The sequence below is a fragment of the Borostomias antarcticus genome (assembly GCF_949987555.1).
Source record: "Borostomias antarcticus genome assembly, chromosome: 14".
Lineage (NCBI taxonomy): Eukaryota > Metazoa > Chordata > Actinopteri > Stomiiformes > Stomiidae > Borostomias > Borostomias antarcticus.
This window is the reverse complement of record NC_140247.1, coordinates 16,090,910-16,108,400: the sequence shown is the minus strand read 5'-3', so window position 1 is coordinate 16,108,400 and position 17,491 is coordinate 16,090,910. Positions and strand designations below refer to the sequence as shown.

Sequence of the window (17,491 nt, the reverse complement as noted above, 5' to 3'; positions counted from 1 at the left end):
TGCTGCTGTACTATTCTATAGCCAGTTTGATTGTGGCGCACAACTTGCATCTTGAATCTTTAACTGTGTCACAGGGTTCACTGTGGCTCGAAGTCTAGTTTGCGTAATGAAGTAGATATTTGTTTTAGGCTTTATCTGAAACGGCCCTATCAGACATTCATCTGTCTGCAAAGTCAGTCTGTCACAAAGATCAAGATGCTGAGAGATATCACCTGTTTGATAATAGGTGAGTCTAAAATGTTCTAAACTAAAATGTTATGTTAGCCTGTTTTGTATTCTCTTATTGGATCACTGTTTAGACAAGAAGTTCACAAAATAGACTAGATCACTACTTAATAATTAGCCTACTTTTAAAACATGTAGTTGAAATGCTGTGTAATGTTCTAGAATCAATACTAATGAAAAATTAGGGCACAGGAAGTGGTGAACTAAAGTAGCTCAAAAATATCATATCAACAAAACTAAAACTTTTTTTGACAATGATTGATTTTGGTAAGAGCATGATCAGGACGAATCATAATGATTTGGATGAGGTAAACTTAAATTGAAGAATACCTATGGTATTGCCAAAAACAACAACATTGACATCCACAAAGTTGAGTATGACGAGGGAGGATACAGTTCGAGGAAGGATGGGCAGTGAGCAGTGTTTGGACAGTTTAAAAAAAAATGAATTTACTGCAATTGTATGTTTACATTGCTCATAAACTGATCAATAGGGTAGCTAGGCAATAAACGGTTGTGGGGAAGGGCAGTGGGTTGTTTAACTCTGCATCACTCTAGAGCCAGCCCATAATTGTGGAAATATGCAAGATCTAATTACTTCATGATTTCATGATAGATTGGCTTCAAATAGAATTGGGTGTGAACAGGTGTGTGAACTAGAATGAACTCTAGAGGATGCCTTAAGTCGTCTACAGAGTAACAAAAGTAGGGTGCTTTCACACCTGCCTTGTTTAGTTTAAGCAGGTCGGTTAAATAGTTTGCTTTCCCCCTTGGTGCGGTTTATGTGAACAGGTGTGAACAGAGCAAACTCAGGTGCACACCAAAACAACCGTACCAAGACCTTGTTGAAGAGGTGGTCCAGTTCTTGGTCCAGTTCCAAATAAGCTCTGTTGTGGTTTGTTGGCGCACCAACCTTGTGTAATCCTAGTCCAAAAAATAAATAGAGGTGAATGACCAGCCTGGCCGTGTTTGGGCGGATCATTGACCCACCCCGTGATTCGGATCCACTCCAGAATTTAATGGGTTGGGAGTTGACCCATGCTAAACCCCTCCACTGAGTTTTATGAAAATCAGTCAGGTAGTTTTAGCGTAAACCTGGTCTAAATTAATGGTGGTGAATAGCCGGACGTATTTGGGCGGCTCGTGGACCTGCCCCGTGATTTGGATCTGCTCCAAAATTGATTGAGCTCTAAGTTGGCCCATGCTACACCCCTCCACTCAGTTTCATGAAAATCGGTACAAGGTGTGTAAACTCGTGAATATGATATTTAAGTGAATCATAGGAAAGCACTTAGTACAGTGCTCTTGGAAAGACTGCTTTTTGCTTTAGCGGTCCTAGATCATACAGCTAGCTTCAACATACTCCAGATTGATGTTCTTACAAACTTTGCACAGTTCAAAACCTTGATCACTAACCATTGTACCTACAGTATGTTTGTAACTGTTTTAGCTAGTCTCACACAGCCAGACCTATCTCCACACTTCGTTTAAGCTGTGCCAGCGCCAGGACCGTGTGGACTCATTACCATTCAGGGTTAGGGGAGGATTTCTTTCAATCAATCACAATCTTGAATGGAGCAGTTGCTAGGGCGTTATTGTTTCACGTGGTCTGGATTGAATCCGATTGGGCCGGGAATCAGATCCGTTGCTACTGATTGGGCAGTAATAAACAAATGACCAGGCTTATCCCTAAAACTGGATTCCTTGAATCAGACTAGTTACCTCCGCTCCAGCGAGCGAAAAATTCCTCTCATTCATTATCAATGGGGGGGATTGAATTGGCCATATCTGGAAATGGGAAGGACACAGAGACACAAGGTTTGGACTGGCATACAAATCTTGACCTAACGAATGCCTAACAAACGTGCACGCAGAGCTATGAAATGCATTCATAGGTGGAGGTCTGTGCTCTCTGAGCACCATTTCTAGATTTAGCTGATTATTTTATTTTATCTTGTTTATCTTTCTATCCTTTTATGTTTTGTTTTTACCTTGTGTCAGGTGATCCATGTTTTTATCTTGTTTCATTGTTACTTTTAACTTGTCACTGTAAATGAGGGACACCTCAGAACACTTTCAAGTATAAATAAATGTTGAATTGAAAACATACACAGACAGATATATACTGTCAATCTCAGCAGTTTAATCTGTTTAATTTTTATTTCCCAATAGTCTCCATCCTTCAGAGTGTGCCCTTACCTGGAGGTCAGTAACTCTCTAAATTTACTGTAGATTTGTTGACATGTCTTTCGAATCCAATTGCAATAATTCACGTTTCTGTCCACTGAACATCTGAATGCGATGTACATTTTTTTTTTAATGATATATCCTGTCAGTGTTCAGATGGCACACCTCTTGATCTAGTCTTGTGTGTTTACAACACATTTTGATTTGCTACACAGATCAGACATTGTGTAGCAAAACAGAATCTAAGGCATGAGATCAGGATTGTTTTACAAGGTTACAGTTGATCTTCCATTGCTAAAACACTTGATGAATAACCTCACTTCTCTATTTGCCTGACAGTCAGTGACCAGGTCAGGCTGGTCAATGGGAATGGCCATTGTTCTGGTAGAGTTGAGGTGTATTACGACTCTCAGTGGGGAACAGTGTGTGGTGATGACTGGGCCATAAATGATGCCAGTGTGGTGTGTAGAGAGCTGGGCTGTGGACGTGCTCAAAGTGCTCCTGGAAATTTCCAGTTTGGTCAAGGTGGTGGACAGATTTGGCTGGATGGTGTTACATGTTCAGGAAATGAAAGCTCTCTGACACAGTGCTCACACAGGGGATTTGGAAAACATAATGGTGGTCATTGCAAGGAAGCTGGTGTTGTCTGTTCTGGTAAGAAACTGGCTCTTATCATTCTATCTCTCTTGGTTACACAAATCCTTACATTGCACTATGCTTATATGGACTATAGTGGAAACGTGTTGGTTACATTAATAGGCATAGTACCCTACTAATGTAACCATAGTATGTAGTATGTAGTATGTATCCGCTATAGTTGATATAGGCATAACCTGGCCTTTCTTGTTGACTTTTTACCCAAGACCCAGACCCAGTGAGGCTAGTCAACGGGAACGGTCGTTGCTCTGGTAGAGTGGAGGTCTTCAATGAAGGACAGTGGGGAACAGTGTGTCATGATTCCTGGGGCATGAAAGAAGCCCATGTGGTGTGTACACAGTTGGGCTGCGGAAATGCTCAAAGTGCCCCAGGAGATGCGAAATTTGGTCAGGGTGGTGGACCGATCTTGCTGGCTGATGTTGCATGTTCTGGACATGAGACCTCTCTGACACAGTGCAAGGGATTTGGAACACATTATTGTGGTCATGATGAAGATGCTGGTGTTGTCTGCTCTGGTAGGAAACTGTCTTATCATTGTATCTCTCTTGGTTTCACATTGTCCTTACATTGCACTATGCTTATATGGACTATAACCGTATGAGTAGACTGCTATATCATGCATAACGAAGGTTACCTATTGTAACCCAAGTTATTTGAGTGGAACGAAAACCCCGTAGGGGTCTTTGCTCCTAGTGGTGTATCCCCATTGCCAAGGCAACGCCAATTGAAGAAAAAACTTGAACGCAATACTGTAAGGCTGTCACAGACGCCACTTTTCCTCAAAATAAAATGTTTCAGTGAGACAGGGCCCACAACCCCATTGGACTTTCACTCCACTCAATGAACTTGGGTTGCAATAAATAACCTTTGTTCTATGTCGTGGAACTCCGCCCCCTAGGGGGCATTGCTCCTAGTCTTTTAGGCGGTGTGAGCGAGGCCCTATGTACTGACTCCCTGCTGAGCCTGACATCCTCCAGAACATGAGACCCCGCTGGGCTGCGGCCAGGTTGCCACTGTATCATACACAGTATAAACATGGACAATGGAATGCCATGAGGACCATAGCCCACCCACCTCACCCAGAACACTGAGGAGCTGGTTAAGAGATGCACTGGGATAGGAGCTAGGCAGGATTATGGTTCCGTACCGTAACCCAAGTCCTACTATTTCCATCACACAAGTCAATTAAGACATTGTGAAGGACCACCCAAACTTCTGCACAATCTCAACTGAGAATGTGCAAACGAGGGGTCTACACGACAGCGACACCCATAATCCGGGGGAAAGCCCAGTGACACGCTGAGATAGAATCTAGGCAGGACAACAACTGTTACGCATCATAACCCTACGGCCCACTAGCACTATCTCTATCGAGCAGACCTCAATAAAACCATAAGAGATCACCCAAAAAACGTCACACAATCTCAACCGAGAATGTATAGATGAGGGGCCAAGGCAACCGCCACATCCAGAAAGGGGGGCAGGGCAAAAGACTCACTGAGATACAGTAGAAGCTGAGCCGAGAACAAGACAAGAGGTCCACCGGCCGGAAACACAGAGATAAATAGACTGAGGCTAGCCAGCACTCATCCTGTCCATCACCATTCCCTACTTGTCCCGTCACCTGCTTCCGGAAGCTGTGCCCTGACGGGACATCCAAGAGGTAGTAGTGGATAAAAGGCAAGAGTGACGTCCAGAACGCCACCGCACAGGTCTCCTCTCCTTTGAAGAGGGTGATTGAAGTCGCCACTGCCCCTGTGGAATGCGCCCTGACATCCAGGGCACAACGCACGGACAGGGCACACGTGATGCAAAGGAGCATCCTCCTCACACGCATGTGGTGGAGGAAAAAAGGTTTGCAGTTCCAATGACTGCATAATGTATGACTGCTTAACCACCTTCGGCAAGAAGGCCTGGTTAAGACGTAGTACGGTCCTGCTCAAATTGCTAGAACGTTGACAGGTCGCAGACAGACTTCGTCCATAAAGAAGGCTACACTGCACCTCCTTTCTTCCAAAAGAAGAAGGAAGCACAAAGCACTCATGGACAGTTCTTGCAACCCGTCCCCAGGAATCTTGTGCCCCAAAGAGACAAATCAGAACAAGGTGGTCCTTCACTGGGTTCAGGGATCTGCAGCGGCACTGAGCTCTCAGAAGCGCTTCCAGAGCGGGTGTCTTGCCCGTTCTCTTCATTCTTGCTCTTCTTGCTTCTTCTATCTTCTCTTCAAGAGTGTCATCTGCGACAGACTCAGGCACCTGTACTCTGATTGGCTGACAGATGCATTCAAGTCTTTTCTTTAGTCAACATTTCCTTGGTAATGGGGGTAAACCCCTAGGAGTGAGCCCCCTATGGGGCAAGGCTACACAAAATAGAACCTTGACTTTCCTATTGTATTTTTACCCAAGATCCAGACCCACTCAGACTGGTCAACGGGACTGGTCGTTGCTCTGGCAGAGTTGAGGTCTATTACAACTCTCAGTGGGGAACAGTGTGTGATGATGACTGGGACATGCAGGATGCCAGTGTGGTGTGTAGAGAGCTGGGCTGCGGAAGTGCTCAAAGTGTCCCAGGAAATGCCCAGTTTGGTCAGGGTGGTGGACCGATCTGGATGGATGATGTTACATGTTCTGGAAATGAGAGCTCTCTGACACAGTGCTCACACAGGGGATTTGGAAAACATAATTGTGGTCATCACAAGGATGCTGGTGTTGTCTGCTCTGGTAAGAAACTGTTTTATCATTACTATTTGAGACTTTATAAGTTGTTACCACTAGAGATGGTCACACAAAGACCTTATGTTATATTATCTGTTAACACTTTATATTAAGCCACACTTCAGCATTAGTTAATAGGTAATAAGGTCCTTATAAGATGCTTATTAAAATTAATATGTGTTAAGACACACATATTAATAATACTGTAGCATCATAAGCAGGTTTATTGTTAGATTATAATTATAATTGTATATAATTATGTTGGAGGGAAAGAGAGATGTTGGGCTTGAAAAATAGGAGAAAAGAAAATGTGTACATTTGATGTTGGTCAAGGTCTTTTTTATAATGGTAAATGTTAAATGGACTGCACTCATAGCCCTTTTATCCAAAGCGCTTTACAATGAAGGACTCTCATTCACACACACATATACACACACACTAATGGTGACAGCTGCCATGCAAGGTTGCTCCCAATAAGTAGGTGCTAGCAGGCAATTCTGATTGTCGTGCGACTTGTTGACGGGGGGGGGGGGGGGGCAGGCCATTTACCGCGGCCTGCCTGTCGGCCGTTCTGTGATTCTCCAGAACCTAAAGATGGCCAGCCCGCCCCTGTCCTCAGCTTAACCCTGTTTCATAGGACAGGGCCCTGCATGGGGTTGGGCAGCCAGACCCTATTGGGGGAATCCATGCGATAAAACACCGGTAGTGAACCAATCTATTCACTCGGAAAATGGCTTGTCCTTTCCAAGAGGATCCTGTGGAGCTCGTTGCGCGAATAGTGAGAGGGTCTCTTAGGCGTAGGCATAGTAACAAGACCAGACCCCACCACACGCATGTAAATCGCAGGGTACCTGTAGCACAAGCACGCAACCATGGGACCTGATTATGAAGAGAGAATGACTGATTATGAACTTTTTTTATTTTATTTTTAAATAAAATAAATACCAAAATGTTTGAGGCGGCTTAACCGGGGCTAAGCAGATTTGTGACGGGGCTATAGCCCCGCCTAGCCTCGGTGTAGCACCGTCCCTGCTGGGGCTGCCAGTTTTAGAGAAAATTAATGTGGATTGTCCTCACCAGTAGAACACTTAGGGTCTATGGGTTGCAAGATTCCTACAGTTTCACTAGGTGTGAAGGGCTGAAAGGAGAAATGAAATGCTCCAAGGTGGGAATACGACCAGAATTAGCATCCAAGGGAGCCAGTCCAGTATACAACCTATCAAATAAGTGCCCCGCCTCAGTGAAGTGCTTATTAAAAGCAAGACAAATTGCATTTGGATCAGAGATCATACAATCATCCACATTAAAGTCGCACAGAAATGAAAAAAAGCATTCTGTCCCATTTTGGTTCACATAATTGGTCATAGTGATCACCTATTCAACGATGTATGCCAAAAAAAAATCCTAAATTCGACTTTTGTTGTACTCTTATATCAAAGTATATAATTTCTTAATTCCTGGAAAACGGTAGGTCATGTGCAATTACGACAACAGGTACCTTAGATTTTAGGCCAATAATCTCACGACATCCACCCGTCAATCAACGCTATCCTTCTATCGAATCTGTCTAAAGTTCTTAAAACCCGTCCACTTGTCAATGTTCCAATCAAATTCCTCTAAATGTATGTCCCACCCTCATAGCTTGTTTGCGTCAGAAATACGTCAAACTATGGAAGTTAGATGATCTCAAACGTCCGTTTCTGTGTGACTTTAATACACAAGGGCAGTGAGCTAGAAGATTTGTTTTCAGATCGATTCACTGCACCCCAGAATTTAGCTGGATTTGAATACTATTTAGAGATTAATTCCAAGAAGTAGTCAGAATTACCTTTCCTTACAGTTTGCATTTGCTATCAACGTAGCTAACATCAGATGTGGGTACATTACGATCATCGCAAAACAAAAAAAGATCTCTACGGCACCTTTATAAAATTGTTTTCTTGTTTTGTTGGATTATTATAAATGTCCTATAATCCAACAATGAACATGAAAAACTATTATTGTAAATGTCTTGACAAATATTAATGTTAATAAGCATCTTATGAAGAACGTATTACCTATTAAGTAATGCTTAATAAGTGGGACTTAATATAAAGTGTTACCCAGTATCCTTTTATGGACTGTATAAGTAGGAAGATCATATGCATAACCTTGACTTTCCTATTGTCTTTTTAACCAAGACCTACCTGTAGTTAGACTGGTCAATGGGACTGGTCGTTGCTCTGGTAGAGTGGAGGTGTATTACAACTCTCAGTGGGGATCAGTGTGTGATGATAACTGGGACATGGATGATGCCAGTGTGGTGTGTAGACAGCTGGACTGTGGAAGTGCTCAAAGTGTCACAGGAAATGCTCAGTTTGGTCAAGGTGATGGACAGATCTGGCTGGATGATGTTGCATGTTCCGGAAAAGAGAGCCATCTGACACACTGCTCACACAGGGGATTTGGGAAACATAGCTGTGGTCAACGCAAGGAGGCTGGTGTTGTTTGCTCAGGTAAGAAATTGACTCTGTCTTATCATTGTATTGTGAACTTATAAGTTGTTACCACAGTCCTTATGTTACACTATCCTTTTATGGACTGTATGAGTATATCATATGCATAACCTTGACTTTCCCATTTTCTTTTTACCCAAGGCCCAGTCAGGCTGGTCAACGGGAATGGTTATTGCTCTGGTAGAGTTGAGGTGTATCACAATTCTCAGTGGGGATCAGTGTGTGGTGAGAGCTGGGACATGGATGATGCCAGTGTGGTGTGTAGAGAACTGGGCTGTGGAAGTGCTCAAATTGCCCCAGGAAATGCCCAGTTTGGTCAGGGTGATGGTGTGATCATGCTGGATGATGTTGCATGCTCTGGAAATGAGAGCTCTCTGACAGAGTGCTCACATGGCAAATTTCTATTACATGATTGTAGTCATGAACAGGATGCTGGTGTTTTCTGTTCTGGTAAGAAACTGACTGTCTTATCATTGTGTATCTCTTTGTGACTTCATGAGATGTTACCACTAGACATGGTTACACAAAGTCCTTATATTACTCTATCCTTATAGGGATTTTGTGTTTAGACTGCTATACCGTTATGTATAACCTTATAATGTATATTTACCCAAGGCCCAGTCAGACTGGTCAACGGGACTGGTCGTTGCTCTGGTAGAGTTGAGGTCTATTACAACTCCCAGTGGGGAACAGTGTGTGATGATGACTGGGACATGGATGATGCCAGAGTGGTGTGTAGACAGCTGGGCTGTGGAAATGCTCAAAGTGTCCCAGGAAATGCTCTGTTTGGTGAGGGTGATGGTGTGATCTGGTTGGTTAATGTTACATGTTCTGGGAATGAGAGCTCTCTGACACAGTGCTCACACAGGGGATTTGGAAAACATAATTGTGGTCATCACAAGGATGCTGGTGTTGTCTGTTCAGGTAAGAGACTGACTCTATCTCTCTCTTTGTGACTATAAGGTGTGGTTACACAAAGTCCTTATATTACACTATTCTTATAAAGGCTATATGACTAGGTAGCTATATCATATGCATAACCTTGACTTTCCTATTGTCTTTTTTTCCCAAGACCTACCTGTAGTCAGGCTGGTCAATGGGACTGGTCATTGCTCTGGTAGAGTTGAGGTTTTCTATGAAGGACTGTGGGGAACAGTGTGTGATGGTGACTGGGACATGAATGATGCCAGAGTGGTGTGTAGACAGCTGAACTGTGGAAGTGCTCAAAGTGCCCCAGGAGCTGCCCATTTTGGTCAGGGTGGTGGACAGATCTTGCTTGCTGATGTTGCATGTTCTGGGAGTGAGACCTATCTGAAACAGTGCTCACACGGTGGATTTGGAAAAAGTAATTGTGGTCATACTGAGGATGCTGGTGTTGTCTGCTCTGGTAAGAAACTGTCTTATCATTGTCTCTTGGTCACACAAAGTCCTTATATTGAACCATCCTTATATGGACTATATCAGTAGGTTGCTACATCATATGCATAACCTTGACTTTGCTATTGCGTTTTTATCCAAGACCAACCTGCAATCAGACTGTTCAATGGGACTGGTCGTTGCTCTGGTAGAGTGGAGGTGTATTACAACTCTCAGTGGGGAACAGTGTGTGATGATAATTGGGATATGGATGATGCCAGTGTGGTGTGTAGACAGCTGGGCTGTGGAAGTGCTCAAAGTGTCCCAGGAAATGTCCAGTTTGGTCAGGGTGGTGGAAAGATCTTGCTGGATAATGTTACATGTTCTGGAAATGAGAGCTCTCTTACACAGTGCTCACACAGTGGATTTGGAAAACATAATTGTGGTCCTCAGAAGGAAGCTGGTGTTGTCTGCTCAGGTAAGAAACTGTCTCATCATTGCATCTCTCTTTGTGACTTAATAACGTGTTAACACTGTGGTTACACAAAGTCTTTATTACACATGCCCCACAGGACAAGCTCCTATTGGCTTGAGAAACCTTAGACAGCTACATTGAGGCACCTGTGTGCAACTAGGTCCAGTGGGCTTCACCTGCACATCTGCTCCTAGACTAAACTTTCAGTGAGAAGACTATGCATTCAGCAAAGACTGCGCCCTGCGGTGCTTCGCTCCACTCATAGATCTACAATACGTAACCATCATTCAATTTCGTGGAGGTCCCCAGATTTGATGATTGATGATTTACCACCTGGCTTCAAGGCCAGAAGAAGTGACGGAGCCAGAACCAGCAGGTCGTCCAGGTAGGTGAGAATCCTGATGCCCTCCTGGCATAGTGGTCTCAACGCCGTCCCCACACAGATGGAGAAAGTCCTGGGGGGCGAGAGCAGACAAACGGGAGCCTGGTATATTTGTATGCCACTCCCTGGAAGGCAAAACGCAGATACTTCCAATGCCAAGGAACTATCAGCATTTGGAAGTAGGCGTCTTTCAGATCTATGCTGGTGCAAAAGTCGCCAGGAAAAAATGCTTCTGTACACTGTAAGCATGTGGAGCTTCAATTTTGCCACTGCCTGGTTGAAAAGATGGAGGTCCAAAATTGGTCTCACGCCTTCTGTCTTCTTTGGTGTGAGGAAGTAGCGTGAATAATATTCCTAGTTTCTCTGTTCCAAAGGGACCACAGTCACCGCTCCCTTCAATTAAATCTCCACAATCTTTGCTGACAGAGCTGCAGGACGCGGCATCACTGTCTCTACAATGCCCATGAAAGGCAGGGGAGAACAGTGAAACTGAATGGAATAACGTTCCGTCAGAACGCGCTGTAGCCAGCCGTCCAGGAGGCACCTCTCCTGCCAGACTGGTCTGAGAGAAGCTGTTCTGGAGACCGTGACATTAGATCAAGGAATCTGCCATGATCCATTTTGGCCCTGACCCCCACGGGACAGCGGAGAAACTCCAGTGTCTCGGTCCAAGTCGGACCACCCTTGAAAGGGGCACCTCAGTGCAAGGGTGAATGGCATTCCTGCCGGGAAGCACTTCATTCATAGAAGGAAAGGAGTCAGCTGCATCCTCATTACAGACAACCTGCCATCGATTTGCCCATTCCAAAAAACGGCAGTGTCTTGAAACAATATCTTTTCACCTTATTTGCATATCCAACTTTAACCAGCGAGGCACTTGTTGTCGACTAGTTGATACACAATGAGACAAAGACACAACACTCCTTAGCCAGCTGGCTGATGGCTAGCATGGTAATGGACGAGGTGGCAGCGATAGCTTGCACCACCAGTGCGTAGCTCTTCTCCACCAAGGACAGAGTGGTCTTGTCCTTGAGGTCGGGCATGAATGGTTTTCTGGCCGAACCCTAGGCGGAGGAGCCAGGCACAAGGACGGCAGCAATGTTGGGTTCCAGTGGCGGAAATGCAGGCGTCATCACATCATTCCAGCCGGCCACTCTTGTAGTTCTCATGAATGGACGTAGCAGAGCTCTCAGTGTAGCAGGCTGGCCCCATTCCGTCTGCACGAAGGTCTCCGGGTCAGGCATCGCCAGGAGACAAGGTGCAGGCTTGGAGGGTGCGCCGTAGCAGACGGAGGTCCAGAGAGACTGCCCCATCACAGCTACAGCCTCCGGAAGGGGAACATCAAGATGATGCACAGCTCTCTCCAGCAACCTCAGAATCTCTTAGGTAGCGCTGGCCAGGGAGCCCTGAGGGATGCTGCCGGCTCTACGCTGAGTCGCTGAGTAGTCATCTTCTTCTTACTTCTCAGTCTTCTTGCGAGCTGAAAGTTTCTAGGAGCAGATGTGCAGGCGAAGCCCACATTTACAGTGGTGCACTGGACCTAGCCACTTTCAATAAAGGCTTTTTAACCTTATGGAGACTTGAGTGCCTTGCCTTTGCTACAGAGTTTTTACTCTATCTTATTTTTGGTGCACTGGACCTAGTTGGATTTTATGTTTCATTTATGTTTTTTTTCTTCAGTCAGTGTTGCTGGCTAGGGTTTCTCAAGCCAATAGGAGCTTGCACTGTGGGACAGAGCTCCACGAAATAGGACTGTAACTTTCCTATTGTGCTTTTACCCAAGATCTACCTATAGTCAGGCTGGTAAATGGCAATGGTCATTGCTCTGGTAGAGTTGAGATCTTCTATGAAGGACAGTGGGGAACAGTGTGTGATGATGGCTGGGACATAGTTGATGCCAGTGTGGTGTGTAGAGACCTGGGCTGTGGAGCTGCTCAAAGTGCCCCAGCAAATGCCGACTTTGGTCAGGGTGGTGGACAGATCATGCTGAGTGATGTTACATGTTCTGGAAATGAGAAATCTCTGACACAGTGCTCACACAGGGGATTTGGAATACATGTTTGTGGTCATAACGAGGATGCTGGTGTTGTCTGCTCAGGTAAGAGACTGACTGTCTTATCATTATCTCTCTTGGTTACACAAATTCCTTACTGTATATTGCTCTATCCGTATAAAGAGTATATGAGTAGGCTGCTATATCATTATGCATAACCTTGACTTTCCTATTATATTTTTACCCAAGATGTACCTGTGGTCAGGCTGGTAAATGGCACTGGTGATTGCTCTGGTAGAGTTGAGGTCTTCTATGAAGAACAGTGGGGAACAGTGTGTGATGATGACTGGGACATGAATGATGCCAGTGTCGTGTGTAGAGAGCTGGACTGTGGAAATGCTGAAAGTGCCCCAGGAAATGCCCAGTTTGGTCCGGGTGGTGGACAGATCTGGATGGATAATATTACATGTTCTGGAAATGAGAGCTCTCTGACACAGTGCTCACACAGAGGATTTGGAAAACATAATTGTAGTCATCACAAGGATGCTGGTGTTGTCTGCTCAGGTAAGAAACGCACTCAGTCTTATCACTGTACCTCTCTTAGTTAGTTGTCTGCTCAGGTAAGAAACTGTGATGGTGATGGTTACTCAAATTACTTATATTACACTATCCTTTTATACAATTTATGAGTATGCAGAACATTGTCCTTCCTATTGTCTTTTTACCCAAGGCCCAGTCAGGCTGGTCAACGGGAATGGTCGTTGCTCTGGTAGAGTTGAGGTGTATCACAACTCTCAGTGGGGAACAGTGTGTGATGATTACTGGGACATGGATGATGCCAGTGTGGTTTGTAGACAGCTGGGCTGTGGAAGTGCTCAAAGTGCCACAGGAAATGCTCTGTTTGGTCAGGGTGGGGGACAGATCATTCTGGATGATGTTGTATGTTCTGGAAATGAGAGCTCTCTGACACAGTGCTCACACAGGGGATTTGGAATACACGGTTGTAGTCATGACGAGGATGCTGGTGTTGTCTGTTCAGGTAAGAAACGCACTCAGTCTTATCACTGTACCTCTCTTAGTTATGTGACTTTGCTCTGGGCGGAAGAGTTTGTGAGACTGTAGAAAGCCAAAACAGACCTGGTTGTCTAGGGGGTATGTTTGTTCACAAACAGTAACTCCCGCTCTTGTACAGGGCTTGTGCCTATACTGTACATCCCCCAGGCTAACGCACACACAATATAGCGCCGGCTTGAGACAACTTTATACCAAACATTATATTAAACTTCGAACCAATCTATTGCCTGAGAGTAAGATTCAGTTTCATAATATTCTTAGGCAAGCTAAGGATGCAAAATGGATTAATGATAATGAATTACAATTCCTTCTAGTTGAGCATCCATCGTTGGCCACGTTTTATTTACTTCCCAAAAGCCACCACGTGACAATCCTTCAGGTCACCCTATCATATTAGGCAATGGTACCCGAGACGGCTTCAAAAAACATTGCTTATTTTATTAAACCCCTTGTTAATGCCGGGCTCACACTGGAGGATATTTAAAATCCTAACCAATTTCGAAATCGGGTTACATCACGCACATAAGGAGAATTTTAACAGATATTCTTCTTACGCATCTCATACGAGCACACACAGCAAGATTTGAAAATAACGGCTCATCACACACTACAGGATCTTATCGTGCCTGAGCGAGCAACGAACCACTGGTCTTGCCGTCTCACTTGCAAACTCGGGACATAATAATCTTAAATATCAAACATGTTTGATATTATCGGGGCCGCCCCGATGGGTCTGCGAGCCAATCGGGAGGTATAAGATTGGATCTGTAAACCCCTCACATTACAAGATCATCTGGGCCGATCATCAGCCCCGACCAACGTTCCAGACCAGATTTCTCCTCCGATTGTCGGGAGGGGTGAATCGGGGATAAATCGGCCCAAAAATCCTGTAGTCTGAGCCCGGCTTGACACTTCTGTCATTATTGTATGAATCATTCATACAGCTGTAATAAACTGTTTGTCGGGTTTGAATAATGTCCACTCTCAATTTCTTGTTACTATGGATGTAGAAAGTCTGTATACAAATATTGATCAAGAGGGTTATGCCTTGAAACATTACTTATCTGACACGGTGTAGGCCTACTGTGCCCCCTTCTGAGTTTTTGCTACAACTGACTGAGTTTTTTATTCATAATAATATATTTGTATTTACAGAGAAGATTTATAAACAATGTATCAGAGTTTCTGGTTGCCCTGTCACTCCGATGCCCCTGCAGTCGATTGACACGGTCACGGCTCTTCTCTGTCCTGGCCCCGCAGTGGTGGAACGAACTGTCCACTATCAGGACAGCAGAGTCGCTGCCCATCTTTCGCCGCAGGCTCAAAACACATCTCTTCAAGAAGTAGTAACATCATCCTCCCTCTTAAAGGGATAATACAGTGGCTGAATGTGACACATGCCAGTTATCTTTAGGTAAAATCAAAGTGAATATGTCCATAAATGTTATTGCCTCATTTTTAATTACACAATTATAACACTACTAGGGATGTCACGGTGTGGATCTAGACTCAGCTCTGTGCTGCGTGTGCATGCGGAGGGGCAGATCAGACACTGTTTGATGAGCGGGCGCTGATATGTGAAAATTAACTAAATAGGTAAAACGACGGTGGGGGCGGAAGGGAAACCAATGGTGTGGCGGTGTTTAAGTGATGACTCGGTGAATACACGGTGTATGCCCAAACACTGAGTAACACCGGTAACACCGACAACCGCGGCAAGCCTAAACACTACTATTAAAAACATTACTATAAAACTCCTTTTTATATGCCCAAATATCCCCCCTACAAGTTCACCTCGTTTTGTGGGCGTGTCAAAGAGAGCTGTCAGAAATCATTGACAGGCCGTGGCCCCAACTTCCACACATTTGTTGTTTGTAACCATAGTTACCTCGACACCAGGAAGTGTACAGCGTTTAGAAAGTCTCGTGATATAAGAAATGTGGGATGTCACACTACCTTTTAACTCCCAAACATTATAAAGATACATGCTACCTAACAGGCCATATCCTCGAATTCGCGTTATCTGGAAAAAAGTATGATAAACGCATAACGATGGCGCATCTCCCCCGTGACATATATATATATATATAGAGAGAGAGAGAGAGAGCGAGAGAGAGAGAGCGAGAGAGAGAGATACTGTAATGCTTGCTGTGTGTAGAATGGTTGATATGCTGGTTGGCTGGTTGATATGCTGATGAGGTTAGGAGGGTGGTCCGTTCTTGGCTCGAGCAGTAGGACTGTAAAGTGGCTCTTGACCTAGAGGTAGCCTTGGGGAGAGGAACTCTGGTCTGAGAGGAAGCCGTGGGGAGAGGTGGAGAAGCTAGCTCTGGAGGGGAGACCACCGACGGAGGTGACCCTCATAGAACGCCCTGGAAGTGTTACTCACGACCACAAGCTGGGCGGCATGCTGGAGGCATGGAGGAAACCTGCGGTGTATTCCAGAAAGCGGCTTCAATAAAAGTATAACCCTGAAGTCTGAGTTAATTTAGCCAAGATTGGAAATAAATACAGTAGGTGCTTTAAGAGGAAGGGTATTAATAATAATAACTTTCATTTATATATAGCGCCTTTCATAAAATCCAAGGTCGCTTTACCTAGGGGCAGAACAGACAAGAGACAAACATGGTAGACAGAGACACACAACATTAAGAAACGGAAGCTAGAGGTCAAAGGCCATGTTAAAGAGGTGAGTTTTAAGAAGTTTCTTGAAGCAGTCCAGAGTTGGGGCATTGCAGAGTTCTACAGGGAGGGAGTTCCAGAGGGTGGGAGCTGCCACGCTGAAAGCTCTGTCTCCAAAGGTCCACAGTCTGGTTTGGGGGATGGAGAGCTGACCGGTGTCTGAGGATCGCAGGGACCGTGACTGAGTGTAGGGGTGGAGGAGGTCGGTGAGGTACTGAGGTGCGAGAGCATGGAGGGACTTGTAAGTGATGAGGAGGGTTTTGTAGGTGATGCGGGATTTGATGGGGAGCCAGTGAAGGTGGATGAGGGTGGGGGTGATGTGCTGCCAGCGTTTGGTGCGGGTGAGAACCCTGGCAGCTGAGTTTTGCACGTACTGGAGCCTGTCTAGGGTTTTTCTTGGAACCCCGGACAGGACCCCATTACAGTAATCCAGACGGGAGGTGACGAAGACATGGAGGAGGGTCTCTGCTGTGGAGTCGGAGAGTGATGGTCGGAGTCTGGAGATATTTCTGAGGTGATAGAAGGCGGATTTGGTGACGGAACTGACGTGGGCTTGGTAGGAAAGGGTGGAGTCCAGGATGACGCCCAGGTTGCGGACCTTTGGGGAAGGGCAGATGGCGCAGCCGTCAATGTCCAGAGTGAGATCTCCAACCTTCTGGAGCAGGGCCTTGGGTGCCACAACCATAAGCTCAGTTTTATTGCTGTTTAGTTTGAGGAGGTTAGATGACATCCAGGTTTTTATGTCGCAAAGGCAGTTGACAAGGGAGCGTGGGGGGAGCTGGGTGGATGGTTTGGTGGAGAGGTAAAGTTGTGTGTCGTCGGCATAGGAGTGGAAACTGAGGCTGTGGCGGTGGATGATCTGACCGAGGGGGAGCATGTAAATGGTGAATAGGATTGGACCAAGTACAGAACCTTGGGGAACGCCTTGGTTGACTGGGGCCGGGGTGGAACTGGAATCACCAATGGTGATGAACTGTTTCCGATTGGTCAGGTAGGACTGAAACCAGGAGAGTGCAGAGCCAGTGATGCCAAGGTGGTCGGATAGGCAATTGAGGAGGATAGCATGGGAAACCGTGTCAAAGGCTGCAGAAAGGTCCAGGAGGATGAGGATGCTGATGTGGACGGAGTCAGCTGCAAGGAGGAGGTCGTTGGTGATTTTGATGAGGGCGGTCTCTGTGCTGTGGTGAGTTCTGAAGCCGGATTGAAGAGGCTCATAGAACTCATGGTTGGACATATGTTGATAGAGTTGGGCGG

The 17,491-nt window shown here is 45.3% G+C and overlaps 1 protein-coding gene across 2 annotated transcripts in view; it reads left to right on the top strand.

Moving 5' to 3' along the window:
- LOC311317780 (scavenger receptor cysteine-rich domain-containing protein DMBT1-like) overlaps positions 1–17,491 on the top strand; it is a 41,706-nt gene continuing 24,215 nt past the window's right edge. Inside the window, exons 1-13 of one of the 2 annotated variants that reach the window (XM_084448894.1) lie at positions 1–226; positions 2,398–2,430; positions 2,752–3,066; positions 3,276–3,584; positions 5,475–5,789; positions 7,964–8,278; positions 8,420–8,728; positions 8,894–9,202; positions 9,351–9,665; positions 9,798–10,112; positions 12,275–12,589; positions 12,734–13,048; positions 13,215–13,523. In XM_084448894.1, the coding sequence (XP_084305020.1) occupies positions 196–226; positions 2,398–2,430; positions 2,752–3,066; positions 3,276–3,584; positions 5,475–5,789; positions 7,964–8,278; positions 8,420–8,728; positions 8,894–9,202; positions 9,351–9,665; positions 9,798–10,112; positions 12,275–12,589; positions 12,734–13,048; positions 13,215–13,523 (3,505 nt within the window). In that variant the 5' untranslated portion in view covers positions 1–195. The remainder of the gene's footprint in view (positions 227–2,397; positions 2,431–2,751; positions 3,067–3,275; positions 3,585–5,474; positions 5,790–7,963; positions 8,279–8,419; positions 8,729–8,893; positions 9,203–9,350; positions 9,666–9,797; positions 10,113–12,274; positions 12,590–12,733; positions 13,049–13,214; positions 13,524–17,491) is intronic. The other variant, XM_084448895.1, reaches the window with a different exon arrangement.